Source organism: Euprymna scolopes, chromosome 5 (genome assembly GCF_053919585.1).
Source record: "Euprymna scolopes isolate OS-2025 chromosome 5, ASM5391958v1, whole genome shotgun sequence".
Lineage (NCBI taxonomy): Eukaryota > Metazoa > Mollusca > Cephalopoda > Sepiida > Sepiolidae > Euprymna > Euprymna scolopes.
The window spans coordinates 178,221,279-178,246,525 of NC_136486.1; the positions used below are offsets into that span (position 1 = coordinate 178,221,279).

At 32.5% G+C, this 25,247-nt stretch overlaps 1 protein-coding gene across 3 annotated transcripts in view; it reads left to right on the forward strand.

Annotated features, from left to right (window-relative positions):
- The window catches only part of LOC145277051 (syndetin-like), a 173,971-nt gene extending 150,825 nt beyond the window's left edge, over positions 1 to 23,146 (forward strand). For all 3 annotated transcript variants that reach the window (XM_080128706.1, XM_080128708.1, XM_080128707.1), the window contains 8 exons: positions 7,605 to 7,724; positions 8,970 to 9,067; positions 10,087 to 10,183; positions 11,649 to 11,807; positions 12,096 to 12,217; positions 14,280 to 14,378; positions 19,508 to 19,598; positions 22,678 to 23,146. In XM_080128706.1, coding sequence (XP_079984832.1) covers positions 7,605 to 7,724; positions 8,970 to 9,067; positions 10,087 to 10,183; positions 11,649 to 11,807; positions 12,096 to 12,217; positions 14,280 to 14,378; positions 19,508 to 19,598; positions 22,678 to 22,791 — 900 coding nt within the window. In that variant the 3' untranslated portion in view covers positions 22,792 to 23,146. The remainder of the gene's footprint in view (positions 1 to 7,604; positions 7,725 to 8,969; positions 9,068 to 10,086; positions 10,184 to 11,648; positions 11,808 to 12,095; positions 12,218 to 14,279; positions 14,379 to 19,507; positions 19,599 to 22,677) is intronic.
- The last annotated feature ends 2,101 nt before the right edge of the window (positions 23,147 to 25,247 follow it).

Genomic DNA, 25,247 nt, shown 5'->3' on the forward strand with positions numbered 1-25,247 from the left:
CTTCCTCATTAAGAACTCAAAGTTTCACATTTTAGTTTCTGAAGTAACGTCTCGCTTCAGACGTCCGCCTGTCTCTGAGTTTTCTCACTGACTGTCTGCCCTGACTGTCTCTGACTCTCCCCGACCAACTAACTCCCACCTACTATATTGAGAAATCCATGCATCCCGGCCACGTGAGCAAAATTCACGTGTTTCAACATGCGCGACTTTGCACGTTTTCGACATTGATTTCCCAATAACCTATTTTTCTTGTGTTGTTTCCACAAAGGAATTTAACCTACATATCTAATTTATTTAACCATATTTTATTATCCACATTCTTTTAACAATTGAATAGTTTATTTATTATTTATTTCATCCGAATTAATAATTTACTGGACATTCCATTTAAACCTATTGTTCTTTAAAACTTATGTCCAGGGTTCGATTTCTGCTTTTTCTTATTTCCATTTTAACTAATCTCTCTATTTTTATACTTACATGAACAGGGGACAGCCCTTATCATGTAACACAAGCAGTTTGAAAGATGTACTCTCAGACAGGGAGTTACTGGTCATTGCTATTGGTGGCAGAGTAGGTTTCTTGTAATAATTATTGAAGGAAACCAGTTTAGTCTTAGCAGCATTGAATGTGACCATTCATTTATGTCCCCATTCCACTACAGATTGGAGGTCATCCTCTAGTGTTTTTGCCATTTCTTTAGATATGTGTTCATTTGTTTTCCTGTCATGTCTGTTATAGAGTGTGGTGTCATCAGCATATATACCCATCTCACAGGCAGTTTTGTCGGGGAGGTCATTAATAAATATTAGGAACAATAGAGGCCAAGGATAGACCCCTGAGGCACTCCCGCATTTATATCACACCATTTAGATGTACGACCGTCGAGGACAACCTGGATCTTTCTCTTATCTAAGAAGGATTTTATTATGTTAAGTATTCTGCCAGTGATACCGTATGATTTCATTTTCCTGAGGAGACCCTCATGCCATACCCTGTCAAAAGCCTTAGATATATCTAGAGCTACCGCTCTGCCCTCCCCCGCTTTGTCCAGTGAATGGTATATACGTTCAGAGATTACAGTGAGGATGTTAGCTGTGGAACGGGCTTGTCTAAATCCATATTGTTTGCCAGTCAGAAGTTTAGCATCTGTAAGGTGCCGGACTAGAGCATGGTTAATTATGGTCTCAAATATTTTGACGAAAAGTGGGAGGAGGCTAATGGGGCGATAATTTGATGAGTCAGTTCTTTCGCCAGAATTCTTGAATACTGGTACCACAGAAGCAGTTTTCCAACAGCCCGGAAAGCATGATTCATTAAGGCATTTGTTATAGAGTTTGGAGAGAACTGGAGCTACTTCGGCTGAGCACTTTTTTAATAGCACAGCTGGGATGAGATTAGGTCCACATGCTTTTGAAGTGTCAAGGTTTTTTATGATAGCGTGTACCTGAGCAGGGGTGATTTTTAGATTGTCTAGCATGGCGTCTGTCCGCAAAGGAAAGTCAGGCAGGGGGTGGTTGGAAGGGTCCAGTGTGGAGTTCGAGGCAAAGCGGCTGGCAAGCATATTAGCCTTGCGGTTGCTGAGCGAACAACCTGGTGATTGTTGGTTAGTGGGGGAATTGTTGATTGCCCATTATTTACTACACTGTTGTAGATTTTCCAGAAGTCACGATTTCCTAATTTTTGTGCTTCGATGCGTTTTTTAGTGGTTTCAGTAAATTCTCTCTTAGCTGTCGCTATTTCTTTCTTAACGTTACTTCTAGCTTCTATATACTTCTGTTTGTTTGAACTGGACTTATGTCAGTTAAATCTGCGGTATGCATGCTGCCTTTGAGCAATGGCAGTTGCGCAATTCGAAGTAAACCATTGGGGAGAGTGGGGCTTGCTATAAAATTTCTGCATGGGAACATGTGCTTCAATTTCTTTTTTAAACCATACAGTGGTCTCATTTGCGCACTGTTCAGCAGGAAGGGAAAAAATATTTCCCCATTGGACATCTCTGATAAGATCTCTGATGGCTTCCCAGTACGCCTTTTTATAATATCTCGTTGTTTTGAGCACTGGCTCTTCAGTTTTGGGTCTAGAATTTAGGGCGATTTCTACCATTATCACTGCATGGTCAGCGTTCCCGAGTAGGCTGTCAGCATTTGTTATACAATCCTCGGGAACTGTAGTCAGAAACAGATCTAGAAGTGATGCGTTTTGTTCTTGCTGGTCAGGGAAACGGGTTGGAAACGTAACCATTTGTGATAGGGAGTGAGATATAGCAAAACTATGTGTTGTGCTGCCCGCTGCATCTATGTGAGTAGAGAATCCAAACCAGTTTTTGTGGTGAACATTAAAGTCACCAAATACATGGACTTGTGCGCTAGTGTTGAGGGAGAGTGCTGTGTCTAAGTTATCAGAGACTGTGTTTATTATGGTGCAGTCCTGGGTCGAGGGTGAGCGATAGAGAAAATAAAAGTAGCTAATGTTATGTTGTATGTTTAGTCTAAAGCACATAAAGGCTTGATCGTCCGTTTCTAGGTTTGTTTCTCTAGTCAGGGGGAGGGTGTTACGAATGTATACTCCAAGTCCATGCATATGTCTGTCAGAGTCCTTACGGCAGAGTGGGAGATAGCTAGGCATGTTGAAGTAGTTAGAGGGGATGGAGGAGTGTAGGTTAGTCTCACTTAGTGCTAAGATATCCGGTGTATTTGTTAGGAGAAATGCTTCAACATGAGCTAAATTAAGCCCACGGATGTTAGTGAATGCAAGCCTCAAGGGAGGAGGCAAGTTGGATTTGTTTGTCCCTAGGTCTGGTTTAAGCTTATTTTTTGATTGTACTGTCATCATGTTTTTAAAGAGTTTCAGTTAGGTGAGGGGGAGCTGAACAAGAGGTTATGCAGGATATCAGACATGCAACACAAGTAGACCATTAGCTGACCTTTCTTCAACTAGGACTGTGGCCTCAGGAAAGCCCATCAGGGATGAGTGCAGGGTCCGTTTCAATGCACAACATGGCACTACAAACATCCCGATATTATACAACTGTTGATGGAGCAGCCACTCTAAGTGCTACCAAAGAGTTAGGGCACTTGCACTACCAGTCGGAAACAGCAGCCAGGAACTGTCAATCCGATACCCTCAGAAGAAGATCACCCCAATCTAATTGCACAGGCATGTGTGGTACTCAAGCACTCCTAAGTGTCCAGTTTTGAGGGGTGGGATGTGTTGGGAGTGGGGGAACGGCATTCATTGCCCTAGACAAGAAACAAGATCTACCACTAAGTGTTTTGTCGATTCACTTGTGATAGTGTCTCTGCGCCTGACTAATAGGCAAAGAAGGAGTATGGAAGCCGGCGATAGACAGAGCCTATCTACTCCTTAGGCAATTTAGATTTGCAAACTGGTAATTTGTTTGAGTCACCAGCTCTAGGAAGGTTGACATCCAAGACTAGAGAGGCCTCCCTCCCCTTTGGTTTAGTTTCAGAGTTTTCCTTCTCCTAGACGGGTGATCTGGGAAGATCTACTGGGTCCATCAGCCCTGAGAGGGTTTCCTCCGCGCCTGGGTCCTAATCCAGGTATTTCTGCGAACTCGCGTGGTTAGTTAATGTTACAGGGTTAGTTTTTAGAGGTTATATATCTAATGAATAGTTACACTCCTCTAAGTGATTTAGGGGCATGCAGTGGAAGCAGTTTTGTGGGGAGGCTTGTTAGAAAAGCGTTAGTACGGATTAAGACTTTTACCTCTAGGTTTTTCCATTCAGGATTCAGGTTCAGGATAACATTATAGTTGGAGTAGGTATTAGGAATTGAGCTAAGAATTTTGTCACTGTATATTTAGATTTACAAAGGTTAAGGTGTAGGTGCAGTACACTCAGGGTGTAACTGGAGGTACATTTTAAGACATGGCGTATTCCGTATGTATAATTAAGTAAATAGATATTTGGGCAAGTTTTCAGTAGATGCAAATAGATAGAAGTTGTGTTAGTGTTTCTACTATTGAGGGGAGATAATTTCAGTTTTCATTTAAGAGTCATCAAGCATTTTGCATGACAGGGAGTATCGGATTTGGTTCAGTATTGTTCATTGCAAAACCATCTAGGAAGAGGCAGTTGTTATGTAATGAAGATCGCTTTGCATCCGAATGCATACTTTGGCTGGTAAGTACCAAATTGGATAGGAATGAACTCTAATGCATGTCAGAGATAGAAATGTATAGATGTTTAGTGATGATTGTTAGGCGGTTAGCATGTGAAAGTTAGGAGCTTGAGGCTAAGGATTCCACTACTAAGGCGAATGTATAATGTTGGGTTTTAGTGGCAGCTAAAGGGGGGGGGGAGATTGTTAGCTTTCAAGGGTCAGGGTTATTAACTTACAGAATACAGTAAAGTTTCATTTGGATTTAGAGTTTACAGCATTGTTTTAGCTTGGGAGAAAGAAATAAAATCTTCCCTTCTTTTCCCCTATTTTGCATGCAAGTGAGACATAGGCAGTCGTCTTGGAGGTAAAGAAGCTTTGTCCATGGAATCTACGTTTAGGTTTAGGCACAGATAAAAAGTGGGGGAATTATTGATAGTGTTTTCAGCTAGACGAGTGTTTCTTGTGTAAGTTTGTGCGAGGGGGGGACCATAGATCGAAGCTCAGTCGAGCACTTGCCATGAAAATAACGATAAAGCAGAGACAAACTCGCAACAACTCTTCTGTGAGATAGAGGTTGCAGGGAAGAGAAAAGGACATCTCCAACGAGGCTACAAAGTCTATTTTGAACTATCACGGCAGGCAAGTCCTTTCTAGCAGCTCCTGTCCAGATGTGGCAACAGTACTCCATCCTTGGACGTACCTGGCTCTTATATAGATAGAGAATTGCATCAGCAGTAAGATATCTACTAGATCGATGGAAGAATCCCATAATTTTTCCAGCGGCCTTGGCAACAGATTTGATGTACGTGTTCCATTTAAGATCAGGAGTAAAGGTCAAGCCCAGAAGCTTGTCAAAACATGAGGCCTCCCCAAAACGAGAGCCATTCATTTCAATTGATGCCAGATGTGGATCAGAACGTTGATGATGTAAAAATAGAAGCTTGGTTTTAGATTCATTAAAAGTAATCAGCCACTCCTTTCCCCATTGTATCACGTGCTCAAGATCAGAGGAGAGAGAATCGGAGACAACTTGGTCATTTACGGTCTTAGATGTGTTACCATAGATGGTAGTGTCATCAGCATAAATGTCTACGAATGATGTAAGGATGTGATTTGGAAGATCATTAATGTAGATCAGGAAGAGAATTTGATATATTGTCTGGGTTGATCATTTCATAACAAACACATCAATGAATTAAATCACATTTCATCATTTTTTATAATTCTTGAATATGTTACTAATTTCGATAATCATTTTTCATAATTGTAACCTACATTATCGCCCCCCCCCCTCACTAAAATAATAACTTTGATATATTGTGTTGAGCAAAAAAAAATATGGTGGTAGTAGGTAGGCAGGCTCACACCCGTACTGCGAAAGAGGAAAAGAATGTGGGAAAATATGTGACGTCTTTGCCATTGCATCCATCACCAAACTGGAAGTGGCAAAAATTTAAATTAAGGCTAGTTTCTCAAAAAGAAGGGATGACTTTTAAAAATCGGCGAAAAAAGCGACCCCTACTTGTAGAAAAGTACCCAGTTGAGGGTGAAGGAATTAATGTTTTTAGTCAATTTTTCGATATTTGTTGTCCAAAGGGTCGAGCTTCAAAACAATACTGATCTTGTAAAAACCCATTGCCTCTGCCGAAAGTTTTAGGCAAACATACATACATACATACATTTAAACAGACAGGTGAAATTTATATAATAGAAGAAAATGTCAGTGCGATAAAAAACTCAACTTTATAGGTGTATAGATAGATTGAATGAGAAATAGAAAATTAAACTAAAAGGAATCTGTAGCAAATGTTAATATTGTTGAATTCTTCGAATTAATTTTGATTAAGCATTATATTTTTTTTTTTTTTTTTTTTTTAGATGAAAACAAATTTTGTTTTTTCATGATTTAATTATTTCTAGAAGGGGAGAGGGTAAACAGTTTGTTATATAAGTATGCTTAATTATAAAAAGCAGTCATCATCATCATCATCGGATTAACATCTGTTTTATATGCTGACATGTGGTGGACAGCTTTTAGAAATTGATTTCAAAATGAACTTATCTCTAGCCAGGTCTTTATTTATCCTTCTTTCCCTTAAGACCATTCTTATACGTTCCTTCTATGTTTTTATCTGTGAACTGATGTTGCTACCTCAACTGTTAACCCAACAACTCGCATCTATTCTTTCAATATGGCCATACTATCAGAGTCTCCTGTTCTACACACATCTCTCTATACTTTTAGAACCTAACTTTCAAACTAACTTATCTCTGGCTATATCATCAAAGTCTTCTGTTCTTCAAAAACTGTAGTCGTCATCATCATCATCATCATCAGTTTCATTTGGATTTTACATTGCTGTTAGAAATTGACTTCAAAACTAATCTATCTTTGACCAGGTCTTTATTTATCCCTCTTTTTCTTAAGTCTGGAAATGGATGGCTCTCGTTTTGGAGAGGCTCCATGTTTTGACAAGCTTCTGGGTTTGACCTTTACTCCTGATATGAAATGGAACACGTATATCAAGTCTGTTGCCAGGGATGCTGGGAAAATGGTGGGATCCTTCTACCGCTCCAGAAGATATCTCACTACTGATGCAATTCTCTATCTGTATAAAAGCCAAGTACGTCCAAGGATGAAGTACTGCTGCCACATCTGGGCAGGAGCTGCTAAAAACAGCCTATCCTGACTTGACAGAGTACAAAATAGACTTTGTGGTTTAGTGGGGGATGCCCTTTTCTCTTCCCTGCAACCTCTCTTCCACAGAAGAGACGTTGCGAGCCTGTCTTTGTTTTATCGCTATTTCCATGGCAGGTGCTCGTCTGAGGTCCAATCCCTCATCCCCCCTCGCCAATCTTTCACGAGAAACACCCGTCTGGCTGAAACTACTGTCAATAATTTTCCCCACTCTTTATCTGTGCCTAAATCCAAACGTAGATTCCATGAGCAAAGCTTCTTTCTTAGAACTGCACGCCAGTGGAACTCTCTGCCGTTTGCCTGTTTCCCACCTGACTACAACTTGGACGTCTTCAAGTCCAACATAAACAAACTCCTGACAAACCGCCCCCTTAAGTAAGACACTCTATGAAAACCCCCAATACCAATGATTACTACAATACTATCTCATTGTCTATTTTTATCACTTCCTTCCATGTTTTCCTCAGTTGTCTTCTGTGAACTGACCCTGCTATTTCAACTGTTCTGCTAACCCAAGAACATTCATTCATTCTTTCAATATGGCTCTACCATCAAAGTTCTGCACATGCATCTCCCTCTACTGTCCAGAAGTAATCTTCCTCTATGGTCATCAGATCTATGCCTGTATCTAATACTCACACATCCTTTGTATCATTCTAATATCATTTCTTTCCATGCAACACATGACTTCAACCCTCACTGGTGACATATGTAAAATTTAAAAATAGTAGCATTTGTGAAATTGTATTGGGATGTTTTGACTTTTCTTTTCTATTTTCAGCCTGAAATCAACGATCGTACGATGAACAATCGTCTAAAAATCTCTTTACAAAGAATCCATGAGAGCCTCATTTCAGATGAAACCGTTCCGGGTATTAATGGTGCCGTAGAAGAAAGAACGGTACGAATTTATAAACTTTTGTATGTCATCTCAACATATTTATTTTATGTCACTCACTTATATTTTTGGATATATTTTAATTTATGCTGATTTCATATTTATTATTAGAGTTGATTCTCTATTGAATATTATATATATATATATATATATAGTACTAATTTCAAATGTTAAAAAAAAAAAGAATTGAAACCAAAACATTTAGCTCTCCAGCTGTGTTCTTTGCTGTTTGAGTTAACCTGAGATAAATAAGAAAGATTTAGAATTAAACCAATTCAAGCTATGATTGAATTGGCACATGCATAAAACTAATAAAAATATGTCGGAAAGTTGAAATGAATATTTTGCATTTTAACTTGTCAACATATTTCTATATGCATTATTCATCCATCCAAAGATTTTATTGGTTATAAATCATTCTTGGTGTATTAGTACTATTTTCTGTTAATTTCAGTGTTATGTAACCAGTAGTTTAAGAGTTTATTTGTTAAATATTTATACACACACACACACACACACACACACACATATACTATTTTATTTGTATAGATGTTACTCACTCTCAATATATTTACTTTAGATTCCACCCACTCTCAAAATATTTATAGGCAAAATGACTTTGTTTTTATGTTGCATTTAGTCAACATATTAGTTTTTACCAAGTAGAATTATTTTATGTCATTAGAGGGTTAGGGTTCAAATTCTGTAATATAAAGTTCTGCTAGACGGAGACATTTCGACTCATTGCATTCCCTTTAACAATATTCAGAAGCAGTAAAGGAAAATGGACTGAAATTTAAGTGTAATAAAATAGATGTCAAGTGAAAATAGTATCTTCATCGTTCTTCTTCCAACAGATAAATTGGTGAAAGTGCAAAATAGTCAACAGTTGAGTATAAAATAAATTTTGATTTCTAGTAAACGATTTCTAGCCGGTATTATTATTTTTTAAATTTTTTTTTACAAAGGAGTCCCCATTTATCAAGGCCCAGAGGCCACTCGATGATAAGGGATAATGAGTGTACAGTAGTCAAAGGGAACATGTTGTAGTAATCGTTTGTAGTTTAAATTTGGTAAATTGGATTACTTAAGGGTATGGCTCATCAAGAATTTGTTTACATTGGACTTGAAGACAACCATATTATAGTCAGTTGGAAAGCAGGAAAACAGAACAGAGTTCAATAGGCATGCAGTTCTAAGAAAGAAGCTTTGTTCTTTGATTTTTATTTATTTATTTCTGTTTTCTAGGACAAAATTCCCCAAGCTCACCTTTCACCAATTGTGGATTTATCCAACCGAGACAATTTGTATGGATTATCCGAGCGGATTGTTGCTGCTGAATCCCTGTACGTAGAAGTCCATCATTCATTCTCAGATTTTTCTTTTTTGTTGTTTTTCAAATGACAGATTATGTGAAATTTCGTATTCAATATCAATATTTTTACATCATAATCAGTAGAGGAAAAAACATGGCCAATGAAATATAATTGTGCTTTGAATTGGATGGAAAAACTGTACAAAATAATATCAACATTTTGTCTGTCAATTTAAATATTGATATTTGTGATAACATGAAATATAATTGTGCTTTGAATTGGATGGAAAAACTGTACAAAACAATATCAACATTTTGTCTGTCGATTTAAATATTGATATTTGTGATAACATGAACTGAAAAAAATGTGTGAAAAGTTTGAATGTTTTTGCTTTTCTTCAGTCTGACTCTGTGCTACAACGTGCAGGATTCCTCATGTGTTTATCTTTCTGCCACTGCTTTTTTGTCTTCTGACTTATTTTAAAATTAGTTCATTAGTTTTTTATGAAATTTCTATAAATTTGTATCATATACAGAACTGATGCAATCAGACTTTTCAGGAAAACTCAGATTTCTTACCTCCACACTAAAATGTCTACAAATGTAAATTTTTATAATATCTCAAATTATGTTCGTTAGCTTTTTCTCTCAAAGTACACCCAAAGTTTGCCTTCATTGTTATTTAAATGGACCTTGGAAAAAACTGATTTGTTTTTACTTCGGAATTGTTTTCAAATCAGCAAAAATGTATTGTTTTCACAAATATTGAAAATTAAATAAGTTTTAAGTAATCATTAATGATTCAAAAATCTCCTCAAATTAGCAAACATTGAAATTTCTAGCATTTTTTATCTTGCAAAATCTCCGAGTTTAGCATATATAATACCTTGCTCATCATAGACAGTTGAGATAATTGTTCACTGTTACAATATAATTTCCATGAAAACGAATTTCTTTTTTTGATGTGAATGCTCTCATAAAAAAATATTTAATTTCCAAGTTTAATAAGAGACAAACCCATATGTCTCATTTTCACATTTTCTCTTGCAGTGTGTTCCTGGCCGAACAATTTGAATTTTTGCAATCCTATTTGGACAGCACCATTCCTCAGAATAAAAAAGCATTCCTACAACAATTTTATTCTCAGGTTTGTCCCATTTTTTATTTTTGGTTATTTTTTTTATTAAATTTTTCAATTATTTGACATAGATTGTTCTCAAGTTCTTATCACATGTACCTAAGTAAATTGATTGATCCAGAAAAATGAACAACACTCAAAATACATTTTAACATTTTTGAAAATCAGACATGAGGCTTCCATACTTCATAGCATTAACGAAATTACATCATATGATAACAATTTGTATAACAAATGCTGTAAAATGTAATTTATAATATTAAAACAAAATATATAAGGATATTTATTTGTTATAATTTTTGATTAAATTTATATTAATAAACTAGCTGACCACACTGCATTGCCCGGTTGTAAAACATGGTTATATATGATATTTAAATTCATGCAGATTTTATATTTATTATTATAGAGACAATTCTCTATGGATTATTATATTGTACTTAAACTATAGTAAGGATTTCAAAAATAAAAAATATGACTTGGGTGCCATCAGCTAGAATCAAAATCAAAACATATAGCACTCTTTGAGCTATCATCGGATGGAAAAGAAATATTTAAAAATGAACCGATTTTAACGTATAAACGTATATATTTGCACATAAGTACAAATAACATACTTAGTCAACTTATGTCTGCCAAGTTCTGATTTTTTTTTAATTTTAACCCCGCTAGCAGCTATTTTACCAGTTAAAACCCAAAAAAGATTGGATCCATAAAAAATACAATAATTTGACATGCCACTCTGCAATCTTGCATCTCAGAGGAGATGCACTTTGAAAAAATGGAGAGAGACACACAGACATAGTGAGTTTTATAAATTAGATTATGAGACACCTTCATATATGTCTGGATGCTTTTTTTATCCTGATTATGTGATTTATAAATTAAATAATTTTTAATCAAATATTTATTAAAATCAAAAATGCAATTGCATAAGATAAAATTTTTAAAAGCAAAATTTAATTTCAAAATGAAATCCACCAGCATAAATTTCAGTTAATACGTAAACAAGTCAGCCATTTTAATTACTTCATGGAAATTTGAAAGCATTTAAGCTGTAGAATAGAAAGTCAATTCTGGTTTTAAAATTCTTTGCAAATCTTTATGAAATTTCTAAAAGCTTTTTACAGCAAATAATTTTATAAATAAATTATCAAATAATCATCATCATCATCATCATCATCTTAAAAAATTAGTTATAAGAAATAGAAATACTTTTTTAATATCGTTAGAAAATTGAATATTAACATTTTTAATTTATTATTAGTTATAGTTTAATAGCAATTTGGTTCAATTAATAATTTAATGAATTAAATGATATCATACCATGAGTAAATTTAACTTCCAAAATGATATGATGTTAAAAAAAAAACTAATTTGATAAAAACAAAATAAAACAAAAGTGAAAGTAAAAAAGATTCCTGGGCAATGCTGGGTCGGGACAGCTAATTGAAATTTTTCTTTTCTTTTACAGACAGTAAAGATGGCTGCTGAGCTGAGGAAGCCGATCTATCGTGTTGTTTCCAGCCAAGCGATTGACTATGCAAGTCTTGTAAATCAAATGACCATGGTCAAGTGGGACGTAAAGGATATCATGTCTCAACACAACACTTACGTTGATATTATACTTAAGGTCAGCAATTCAGTTCAACAGATCAACTTGATTCCCATCCAACTATCAAGGAAAATAGCAGATCATGTTTCATATTATTCACTCAACGTTGTTGAGAAAACTCATATTCATAAAAATAACTTCGAAAAAATATAAATATGCATAAAACCAATTAATCTATAAAATCAAATCTATAAAAAATCAGAACAAATTAATCAATCCTGTGCAATAAATGATCATGTTTCAACATAAATGAAGAAAAGAATATTAATGTTTTTTATTATTTAATTTTTTTTTTATTCTTTTCAGAGTTTTGAAGATTTCAAATTTCGACTACATGAGGTTAGCCGACATGTTCCTATCTCCAAAGTTGTCCACGATACGTTGTGGGAACATTGTGTACGGTTGGCCAACCACATGTTTGTTGAAGGGTAAGTTTGCTTGTTTTTATTCTTTCTTCATCTCTATATGATCACAACGTTTCTGCTTTTGTCATCTTTGGCTTCAGATGTCTGTTATTGTAGTTGGTAACTTGATGCTGGAAAACTTTCCAATTGAATAACATCTTTCTCCACTTGGCTTTGGAATTCCCTTTCTACTCTGTGTTTCCCTGATTGTACCAGAAATTTAAATGTAATGAGAACAAACATTTTACTGCCCGACTCCCCACTTAGGTTGTCCCCTTCTCCCTAGAAATCTTGTCCTGATCATCAACTCCCTTATATCTCAGTAACAATTTGAATAAAAGTAAAAAAAAAAAAAGAATTTATTTTTTTTTAAATAATCAAAATTTAAACAATTTTGATTATTTTAAAAAAAATGATTTTTTCTTTTTTTTTTTTTTTTTTTAAATAATAAAAATTGTTTAAATTTTGATTATTTTAAAAAATGATTTTTGGTTAAATTCACCTTCCGCATCCCTGTGTTTACAAAGCCATATGGCGGAAGTAATGTCTGACAAATTTTTAGCTTACAGATGACCAAAACTGTATAGAATGTACTTTTTTTTTTTTTTTTTAATGCAAATATAAAAATAAAAGTTTTATTCAAACAGTTTTTATTTGAACTTTTTTAAGAAAATTATAACCTTTATAATCAATATTTAAATATGTTTATGAACTTTTTAAAAAAACTTTTTTATCAAACAAAAATAGAACTTTTATAATGAAATATATATTATGAACTGTTTTCCAAACCTCAGGTGTTGGTAATTTTTATAAATAATAACGTATAAAAATACAAGTTTTATGATAAAAGTTAGGTAAACGTCGATATCGAAATACCCTGGCCAAATCACAGCTAAAATCGTCCGCATCCATCAAACTAAAAAATCGTATTTCCTCTGTTAGTAATTCATTCTTACTAAAATAATATTTCGTTATCTTTCTCACTAAAATGTTTTCTTATCCTTACTAAAATAAAATTGTTAATTCTTCTATTTGAATAAAATTCACTGAAAATGAAATAAATAACGAAATAAAAAAATAAAAAATCTCCCAATTTCTTCTTGGTCAAATAACACGACAAATAAGTAATAAACAAGATTTTTTTTTTTTTCCGAACACAAATTATTTAAAAAAAAAAAAACATTTATGGTAAATGTCGGTAGAGGAATTCTGATCGTCTTGGTATCAAGTTATCAACAAAAGAATAATCTGAAGGTGACTGTACTGAATGATAGTGTAAAAACTATCAAGATGAGACCAGTAGTTTGTTTGATACAAAAAGTTTGAATTATTGATCCTCCTATTTTATCAAGGAGACATCGAAAAATCATTTATAATTTGTACACATTGCAATAAAAACATAAAAAATAATTATTGGACAGTTGATGAATAATTATATATTTCTGTGTTGTCCTGCTATTTTTAAGTTGTGTGTATCAAATTTTGATTATTTTGAAAAACGATTTTAAAATTTGAACAATTTTGATTATTTAAAAAATGATTTTTTTTTTAATTCTGTATTTTTTTAACAATAGTTTCAATTAATTGAATTAGAGTTTTTCAGTCAGAATGGGGTTTTAAAATATTTCTTAAAGATACTTAAAAATCGTATTGATGAAAATTGAAACTACAAATTGAAGTCATGAGTTCAGAAAAACAAATGAAATTTTTACAGATTTTAAAAAATTTAAAAAGAATGCATATTGTTTGATTCATATAAGAAGTCAGTCGAGGATAATAATTTGAAACCGTTTATCCAAATAAAAATGGTTTTATCATTAAAACACACCAATGAAAATTTAAACTAAAAAGATTCTAAGTTAATAACTTCAGGTGTGAAATCTCTATTTTGATACACTTTTTAGCACATTTTTTTTATTGCTTTAAATATTTTAGAGATTTTTATTTCTTGCATTTATTAAATGTTTAAAATGTGTTTCATGAAGCCATTTCATCTAAATATAAATTTTTTTAATGTTCTAATTTAATGTTTTGAATATTATCTTGAAAAACTAACGATTGTTTATTTTTCATCTTTTCCCATTAGATATGCAAATGCAAAGAAATGCAGTAATGAAGGCCGTGCGTGGATGCAGCTAGACTTTCAACAATTTCTTACCAAGTTGGAAAAATTTATTGATATAAGGTAAACAAATATTCCCGTTGTTCATCATCGTGTTAGGTTTAACATCCATTTTATATACACTGGACAACTTTTTTCCCCACCATATTCTTTGCCGTTCCTCTGTCAATCGACCCTGTTACCTCAATTTTTCTGCATCTACAAACCGAAAAAAGCTTATCCGTTCTTTTGACATGACATAACATCACAGTTTGCCCTTCTGCACACATATTCCTACACTTTCCAAATTTAATCTTCTTCTCATCAGAATTAAGCTTTATTATCATTCCGAATTATTGAGATGAGGTTTAATGATTCGTATTATTTAGAATATTCAATGCTGTGTGTGTGTGTTTGGATGTCGGCTAAAATCTTTTGTCATCCGCATCGTATAGTATCATAGAAAGAGAGCTCTCTTGGACAAAAAATATCGAAAAATTGGAAAAAATTGTCAATTATTTTATGTAGAAATGTCATTTTGTTTGCAGGGGGGGGGGGACAGATAAAAGACTTGCTTTTGATGTGGTTTGCTAACCACACATGTGCAAACCATCGTTATGTTCTTTCATTTTAAAAAGCTAAATTTGCAACATTATAACATCTGGGTCTTCCTGGCCCATCAATAATGCGTTCACTTACTAACTCAAATTATGCAATTTCGTGCCCGGCATGCATCACTTTTATTTCTTTTCTTTTGTTTTATTCATAAAATTTTGCTTTGTTTCGCTTCTGGCTGATAGCACCTAGGTCTTTTGTTTTACGCCCGGGTAACGCTGGGTACCCCCCTCCCCACTAGTCTATTATATAAAGGACAGTTGTTTGTATGTCTGCTAAAAACTTTTGTCATCTGCATTGAAGAGGCACGAATGTTGCACTGTTATAAAGAGCGATCTCTCGGACACATAATATTGAAAAATTGGAAGAAATTGTCAATTATTTCATGTAGAAATATCATTTTGTTTGAAGTGGGGGTCAGATAAAAACTTTGCTTTCGACGCTGTTTAAAACCACACATGTGCGAACGATCATTTCATTCTTTCATTTTAAAAAGCTAAATTAGCAGAATCGTAACATCTGCATCATCATAGTCCGGTGGCTACTGTACTCTCTTACCATCTTATCTTTTGCAAGTTTGTATCCGGCACGCTTCTTTTTTTTTTTTTTTGCTCTCTTATTTTAGCATAATAAGTATAAAAATGCTTAATTTTAGCTTTTTTAAAACTGCCCAATAATTGCATTCTGTGTTTTTAACCGTATCTTTTGTTTTTCAAATTAAAGTGCACTACCCCCCACCCCCACCCCTCAATTTCTTCTATTATTTCATGACTGGAAAAACTCAATATCTCTGTCTGTCTGCTGCCATTTACTGCTTACAAATTTTGATTTCGGTTTTCTGATGGCATCCAAATCACAATTTTTTTTTTCTTTTTTAATAAATTAAAATATCATATTTAAGTGGATTTTACGACTGGGCAACGTTGCCCAGTCTCATAACACAGTGATGAGAGCTGCTATCAACTACATGGTTGATGGTTCAATTCCTGGCCAGAGATAGGTACTAGTCTTGCCATACTGAAAAGGTGTTATAAAGTGAAACAGTCTCTTTGTAAATGAGATATATATATATATATATATATATATATATATATATATATATATAACACATCAAAGGCTGTAAATGACCAAGTTCTCTCTGATTCTCTCTCCTCTGATCTTGAGCATGTGGTACAATGGGGAAAGTGGTGACTGGTTACTTGTAATGCATCTAAAACCAAGCTCCTATTTTTATATCATCATTGCTCTGATCCTCATCTGGTATCAATTGAAATGTATGGCTCTCGTTTTGGGGAGGCTCCATGTTTTGACAAGCTTCTAGGCTTGACCTTTACTCCTGATCTAAAATAGAATACATACATCAAATCCATTGTCAAGACCGCTGGAAAAATGATGGGATCCTTCTACCACTCCAGTAGATATCTCACTCCTGATGCAAGTCTCTACCTATATAAAAGTCAGGTACGGCCAACAATGGGGTACTGTTGCCACATCAGGGCAGGAGCTGTTAGAAGCAGCTTGTCCTGCCTTGACAGAGTTCAAAATAGCCTTTTTCTCTTCCCTCCAACCTCTTTCCCACAGAAGAAACGTTGTGAGCCTGTCTCTGTTATTTTTGTTATTTTCATGGTAAGCTTCAATCTATGGTTCCCCCTTGTCAAACTTTCATAAAAACACTCGTCTAGCCAAAACCACTATCAATAATTTCCCACACTCTTTATCTGTGGCTAAACGTAAATGTAGATCAAGTCCAATGTAAACAAGTTCTTGATGAACCGTCCCCCTAAGTAATCCAATTTACAAAATTCCCACTACTTATGTTTACTATGCTATAATCACATATATATCTATTAACCCTTATCCTCGAGTGGCCTCTGGGTCTTGATAAGTGGTCATTCCTGTGTAAAAAAAAGAAAAACAAACAATAAATTTGATTGTAACTATTAACTTACAGTTTTAATTTCTTTTTTCTTATATGATGATATATGGATGACTGTGGATAACTACAAATATATATATAGTGTAAAATTTTGTTGAAAAGTCAAAGACTCACGTTTTTTTTTTATAACCTTCGTTATTTCCTGGATTTTTTTCCATTACTTTTTACATTAATGGGTAGGCAATTTTACGATTTATGTGTCCATAAAAATATCCTGTCCCCACCAACTTCTTCAGATGTTTATCCATTAGATTTTACAACAAAAGGTATATTTTTAACATGCTGGACATCGTATATGGGTAAAAAGATTTCAAAAGCTATGCCTCCTCACTTCCTCCATCTTTTGGTGTTATGTTTTTTTTTTTTTTTACACAGTGATCACCACTTATCAAGGCCCGGAAGCCACTCAGGGATAAGGGTTATTGCAAGTACATTACGTTAGTGTGGAGATTTGATGAAGTGTTTACTTAAGGGGGCGTTTCATTAGGAATTTGTTAACGTTGAACTTGAACACATCCAAGTTGTAGTCTGGTGGGAAGCAGGCAGACGGAACAGAGTTCCACAGGCGTGCAGTTCTAAGAAAGAACTTTGTTCATGGAATCCGCGTTTTGATTTAGGCACAGATATAGAGTGGGGAAAATGTGAAGATAGTTTTCCGTTTTAACCCGTAGTTTCGTATTTTTATTTATTTTTTATTTATTAATTATTTATTTTTGTTTTAATTTCCTCCTTTTTTCTATTTTTTTTTCCAATTATCATATAATTTTATATAATTTTATTTCTATATTTATGTGTGTTTATTTTAATATTCCTGTTTTGCTTGGTGTTTGAATTTGTATTATTACTCGATCCTTTTGTTTACAGGGGGTCATGGAATCATTTTTTATATTTAGGATTACCTCCCTTGTATCTTTCCTTATATTTTGTTTTTTTTGTTTTGTTTTTTCTTTCCTAATCTGCTCTAGTGCGTGAAACAACCGTGGATTACATCTAGTCGTTTGTTTAATAATTTTTCCTTTGATATTAGTATGTGGTACGATTCTAATATACATATATACTGAGAGATAGATACTTATAGATATGACACCAAAATTAATTCATTTCTTTTTCTTTTTTTTTTTAGTTATTTTATTTTGTTTTAATTTTCACCACCTAGAACAATTAAAAATCATTTACATAATAATTCTCCTCTCTTGGTTAACATGATCATAAAATGCTGCCAGTGCACACGTACTAAATCAAATGATACAGTAGTAGTAGTAGTAATAATACAGCTTTCTTTTATTTGTGAATAAGAAGCAGATGACAACTGCTTTTTCCCAAATTAATTACAAAAGTTTTTACTGAGAAAGTTATTACAGGGTAGAATGATAAAAAGATTGCCCTAAAGAAAACAACACTACAGCTTTATTTTAAACTTTTATTAAAAAAATCAGTTCAGGTTACTTGATTATGTAGTAGAGCTGACATCTATTCAATGTAATCACCTTCAACCTCAATCACTACCCTGATACAGGTCCAGAACTGGGAGTATGCCTTTTCCACAAGCACCAGCGGGAGCTTGGATGGCAGCAATCCGGCTGGCTATGATGTTGTAGAGGTCATGTTGGTGATGTTCTCAACATATGACCAAAGGAAGTAATCCAGCAGGTTCAGGTCGAGGTAGGAAGAGAGGACCAGTGAGAGAAGAGTACAAAGTTGTAGCACTCCTTCTGAAGCGAAGCCGGGATCTCTTTGGACTTGTGGGCCGGCACAAAGTCCTATTGCCACACCCCAGGTCTGCCAACGACTACCTGATTACGCCAGAGGATCACTATACTCTTCAGTACATCCAGGTGTTGACTTTAGTGTTGACTTTCAAGTTGACTTTGAAGATGTGAATTGGCATGATGTGGCTCTCACTTGAAATCATACCAAAGACCATAACTGTGGGCAAAATGTTTTTTGTCACCCTGGGCACGTCTTTGTTGTGTTGTTTGTGGCAATCCAACAAGGGTTCTGGTAGTGGTCCTGTTGTCATAACTTGAATCGGTAGAGAGCATGAGTTGTACAGTGGCACATCTTCGATCTCGCTCGTTGAATATTGTGTAACTTTCAAACATGATAAAAGGCTCCTATCACTCTTAGGATTTGTACACAACTGGTCAACTAGTAGATGATCTGCAACAAAAAATGAAACCGCTTTACATCAAATGGAAATGGAATCATGTTGTCTTTTCTAGAGTAATAATTTAATCATTTCATACTGTAATCAAAATTGAAGGGAAATATATAACAACAAAAATAGAACACAAATTCAAGAAATGTTAATTTAATTAAGTGGAATTTTTTTTTTATCTTTTTAAATAACTGGATTCACAATGAAACTCTCATCTAATATTTTCACATTTTGTGGTATTTGATGAAGAAAAGAACCTTGGAATTTCCCCAGGTCACACTAATATTTCATTCTTATGAGTCAAGCCGACCCAGAAAACAGACATTCTTCCCCCTTTATTAGAAACATCACTCATGGAATGTGAGGACTAAAGGACAAAATAAGGGAAGTGAAAGTTATGAACCAAAAATAAACCCAATATTTCATTCTTATGAGTCAAACTCTTTTATTTTGTTGTCATTTGCAATAATTTGATTTCTTGACTGAAACTCTTTTACATTTCAGACCGATTCCTGAGAGAGAATATGTGGAGACGTACATAAAAGCCTATTATTTACCAGAAATCCAGCTTGAGGTTTGGCTGCAGGATCACAAGGTGAACTTTTGTTTTTTATCAATTTCTTAGCTGAAATATCCGTCTATCGGACATGATAGATTATAACGTGGGTATGACACTAATTTTTGACATAACAAAAAATACAAGTAAAAACTAGTAAAAATTAATTCATCATAATTTTTATTCTATATTGAAGAGGAAGGATCAGTGTTTAAATCGCATATAAACATTCTTTATTTTACACGGAATGAAAGGGAACATAAGAAAATAACCCAAACATAAAAAAATGAAAAATTAACATGGCCTCACATATATACAAAACATAAAAAAATGAAAAATTAACATGGCCTCACATATATACAAAACATAAAAAAATGAAAAATTAACATGGCCTCACATATATACAAAACATAAAAAAATGAAAAATTAACATGGCCTCACATATATACAAAACATAAAAAAATGAAAAATTAACATGGCCTCACATATATACAAAACATAAAAAAATGAAAAATTAACATGGCCTCACATATATACAAAACATAAAAAAATGAAAAATTAACATGGCCTCGCATAAACATTTAGTACAAATATACATTATATCTTTTTAAAGTTTTCGTTCAATCATTAGTCAAGTGAAATATTACAGTAAAAGTCTTACCTTTGGTTTAAAATATTATGAAAAAGACATATATAGATAGGATATCCAGAAAAAACAGACAACAACTATAACAATTAACTTCCAGTTTGATATGGAGACTGTTAACTGACAGAATTTCCTTTAATATTAATTTTAAATATCTTAATTTGTAACCCCAAAAAGTAATATTTAAATTAATTTTATAAAAATTCCTCTTTAGTCTACGAGATATAAATTTTTAATTCCTAAAACTAAGCTTTTTTTTTTAAATCTTGATTAACTTCATCGGAAATTTATTTTCCATACAAAATTTTTGTATGGATCAAAAGTCACATTTTTAGTCAATATTAACAGAGTGTGAAACCGGACGTGCACAAAGAAAATTAATAAACTCTTAAATAATTGCTTCAGTTACTTGGTTTAGAAGTTATATTTTTGTTCTGACAAAAGAAATGAGTAACGCTGCAATTTTTATCAGCGATGTGTGATCAGATTATTGTCATCGGCCTTCTGTAGAAAATATTATTCATGTTTGATTTCTAAATATATTTTTTAATTATTCACTGTTCAAAAGTGGCATCAATTAAAATTTTCAATCATTAAAAAAATAATTTTGGAAATCATTTGAAATTACATAAATAAAAACTGTCAAATGTAAATGATAAATATTTTTTTTAAATTTCATAAAACTTTAGTAATTTTAATATATTTTCCACCTTCTTCTGAAAAATTGATAAAAAACGGCAATGTTTATGACCCAAAATGAAATATATTTTATTTCAACATTCAAGTATATTTTATTTTGTAAAAAAAAAACTAAGATGTGAATTCACCCCACCCCACCCCAAAAATTTTTCATAAGATCATGTTGGAAGGGAAGTAGGCAAACTATGAGAATTTTTTTTGTATATTATTTTATTTATATCATTTGTAGTTTATCCTTTTTTAAATAAGTCTGTAAAAAAATTAACGAAATTGATGAATTATTTGATTTTTGAGAGAATTTTTAAAATTGCATTTTCATTGTTTACGTCAAAATATGTAGAAATAACGTGTTCCAATTTTCTAGTTTTTAGCTTTTTGGGGAATTTTTTGAAAATTCACCAGTTTTACAAGGAGTAAAAAAAAAAAAAGCAAGAGATTTTATTAGAATCTTTCTTAAGAATACTGCAAAAAATATAATAAATCAATTTTATTTTACAAGTTTTTACTGTTATTATTTCTTATGAGCGGAAAAAATTCTGCCTTTATTATGGTCATACCTAGATTATAAGGTTAATCTGAGAAAAATACTTCTTGTTATATAATAAACAGGGATACTAAATACTACGACAACTATCAAGAATTTTGACTTTCGTTTTAGTTTTGCTCATTGCTCCCCCCCCCCAACAATAATAATGTACAAACCTGATATGCTGTTCTTCACTTTGAAATTTGTTTTTATTATACTTAGAAATTGTTTAGTAAAGGTGGAATTATATATAGTGTGTCTAAAAAATGTACTTCGAATGACGATGAAGCCAAAGATATATATTTGTTCAATTCGTTTTTTTCCACAGACTTATTTACTTTGCTCAACTTCAACCTTCACTCTATATTCACAAATAAAGATTTTATCATTATTCGAAGTGTGAGTACATTTTTAGACACACTTTATATATTCTACTTCACCTTCTCTTGGCACAACCATAATGCTGCCAATTAGCTAAATAAAAGGAATGTAATTCATTTAAACTTAATTCAGTACTAGTAGTATTAATACAACTCTTTTTAGATATGTGAACAAGAAGCAGATGACAACTGATTTTTTTAATCTAATGACAAAAGTTTGGGCAAAGAAATTAAGTTCTTGAAATTCATAGAAAAATATTGGGTTCTTCTCCAGAATTTCCCCATAAAGTTAAAAAAATAAAGAAAAATCTGTATGATGTACAAAATGAAAGTATCATATTCCAAAAATCACATAAATTGATCAAGTGGTTTTATATTTACAAAAGAATACGATTAATGGGAATTTGTAAGCATTACAACATAAATTTCGCAAGTTTGAATTATTATTGAGTTTTTTTTTGTTTGTTTTTTTAGATTGTTTTAAAAATGGCAGGCAAGATAATGACTTATAGGATACTCTTAAAATTTGATTTTTTTATTTAAAAATAAAACTACTTTAACAATTGACATGATTTTTGAAATATGATTTGATTCGTTATGGGTATGTATATAGAGATTTTTCTTTATTTTAGTTTTTAATATAGAGGCAATTCTGGACAAGAACTGAAAAATACAAGTTAAAAACTGAAACTTTTTCAATCGTAATTTTACTATGAACCGAAACTACTCTCTAAAATTCTAACATTTCATAGAATTAGGACATTTTCTGAAAACTGTAATTTTAAAAAACGAAATCGATTTCTATGAGATCATGTGACTAATAAATAGTGATGAAATGTTCTGATTGGTTGCTTTGTCTTTTTTCAGGAGTATTCGAATAAGCAACTGTTGGCTTTGATTTCTACAGTTGATCACATCAATCGCAAAGCACGGCAACGTCTAGTCAATATGGTGGATGATTTTGATAAGAACAGACGATGATGCTGACTTTGGTTCAGCACTGAGATGGATCGGAGCTGGACAAATATTTCTAGAAACAAAACAAACAAAAAAAACATTGCTGTTGGTTCAGTTTACTGCCATCAACATATTACTTCAATGTTATTATTATATCCACAAATCAGAATAACAAGAGATGATGTCAAACTCAGATATATATTAGGTTGGCAACTAAGTTCTTGCTGTTTCTTAAATCTACATTTTTTTTAAGTAAAATAATAACTAACAACTATTTAATCAATGATGTATTTTCCATTCATGTTCACAACTTTTTCCAAACGTTCAACAAGATTTTCAATACTTTTTTGGTAGAAATCATTTGGTTTTGACTCGAAGAATAAAATAGAACAAATAAATTTCCAAAACACAATATATTTAAAAAACAGCAAGAACTTAGTTGCCAACCCAATGTGTGTGTATATATATATATATATATATATATATATATTTACATATATATTCCAAGCCCTTTTTTTCCACAGACTTGTTTACTTTGCTCAACTTCAATAGAATTTCTTGAATTTTCTTCTATTTTTTATTAGATATTCAAACCTCATCAACATTTTTCCTCTAATAATTATATTGGAAATAGATCAATTAGAAAACAAAATTATTTTTTTTAACTATGCGTTCTTTGTAATACGTAATTAGAATTGATTTCTTTCTTATATCTCTGTTAGAATTATCTTGTACAATATTTTCATTTGCACGTAAATGTGCAACAATCCAGCCATTGTTACGTTTTCCTTTTTGTTATTGTTATTTTTATTTTATTTTTCTATTTGGGAGGCGACGTGGTGGAAGGAGGGCATATCATTTAAAGATGTAGCATTGATCACATTATGGACATGTCTTTAACAAAGCAGCCACTAAATAGTAAATCTAATAAGTAAATATGTGCGTGTTTGTATATTGAGTTACATATGTTTACAGTATTTTTTTTTTTAATTCATTTTATACTATTATTCCATTTTTAATTTAAAAATTATTTAGAAGTTTAAGATGCGACAATACATTAAAAATAGTCCTAAAGATTTAATTTAATATCTATTCTTTTTGTAAAAAAAAAAATTTGATATAAGAAAAGAAAACTTGGTAATTGTGCAGTATAATTGGATATCAAAGAAATTAATTTTAAGTAAAACCACTATTACGTAATTATGTGTAAGAATTACAAAAAATTATCAAATAGAAAAATAATTACAAGAAAAAATAAATTTATCGAATTATAGTTTTATGTTTCTTATATTGTAACCAGTTCTGTAAGACAAACTGACTTATCTCCCTTGTTTTAAATTAGAAAATGGTAGATGGATAATGACAGTTTTTTTTTCTAAAATAATTCTAGATCTTCTACTAATCATTCCTTGTAATTTTGGACATTTTTACTAATTTTAACAGGACACATAAGTATGTAATAATGTTTTTACTTCAATTTTTTTTTGATTTGGATATCTAATTATAATGTACAAGCACTGTGTTTTTTAATGATAAATTTACATTTGAAACCTGTCATCAGCCTTCTCATTAGAAACCATAGAAAATGACTGAAGATGTTAAAAATGTTGAGTATTTTCTCTCAAATACTTTATTGCACTTCTTTTCAAGTAAATAAAAATCTGTACAAATAGTTTTAACATCGAATTTTGGCATCGATAAACCATTGTGAAATCTATCATTAAATGCATAAACTTTTTGCTGACAGTAGAAATGAGTGGCTGAGAAAATTTCATTTTGAGTGGACAATTGAAAAATGTCATTTTTGTAAAAATGTTTTATAAATTCTATTTTTTTTTAAGATTAATCTCGTTAAGTTTGTGTAAATGATATCAAATGATATCAGATGATGACTGAAAAAAATGTTTAAACCTTTCCTTTTTCAGTTGTTAAATATCAGTAACATGAACTTGATGCTTTTTCAGCAAAATAGAATTGAAACCAAAAAAATTGTAACAAAACAATTTCCACTAAGACCCTTGTTGTTACCATGACAACCATGCAAACAATTCCATTCAGCATTCATTACAAAAGGGTGTATGTAATCCACCTATAAGATGCCATTTCAGACTATGGAATCAGTCAGAAAATTTCAGTCAGTTCTATTTAAGTTCATGTTCAGACCAAAAGTGAATGGAAGCAGATAATCGAGATTTGATTGCAACGCAAAGAACAGGACGGACAGTGTGGATCGAATATGATAGTCATCATCATGAAGTATGAATGCAAAGATACTATTGTTGGCATTGATCTCTCCAATATTCTTCTAGTCAGAATTCTTCTGAGAAAGACATCGGGTATTTATGGGAAGGACCATGTGAAGTTTGCCAACATCCCAAGTGATTTTCGTGAAATAAACTAGATTCAAACTTGGAACACTCAAATTGTCGGTCCGTGTCGTTAACTATTTGACTACATTTTAACTGCCTCATTCGTTGCAG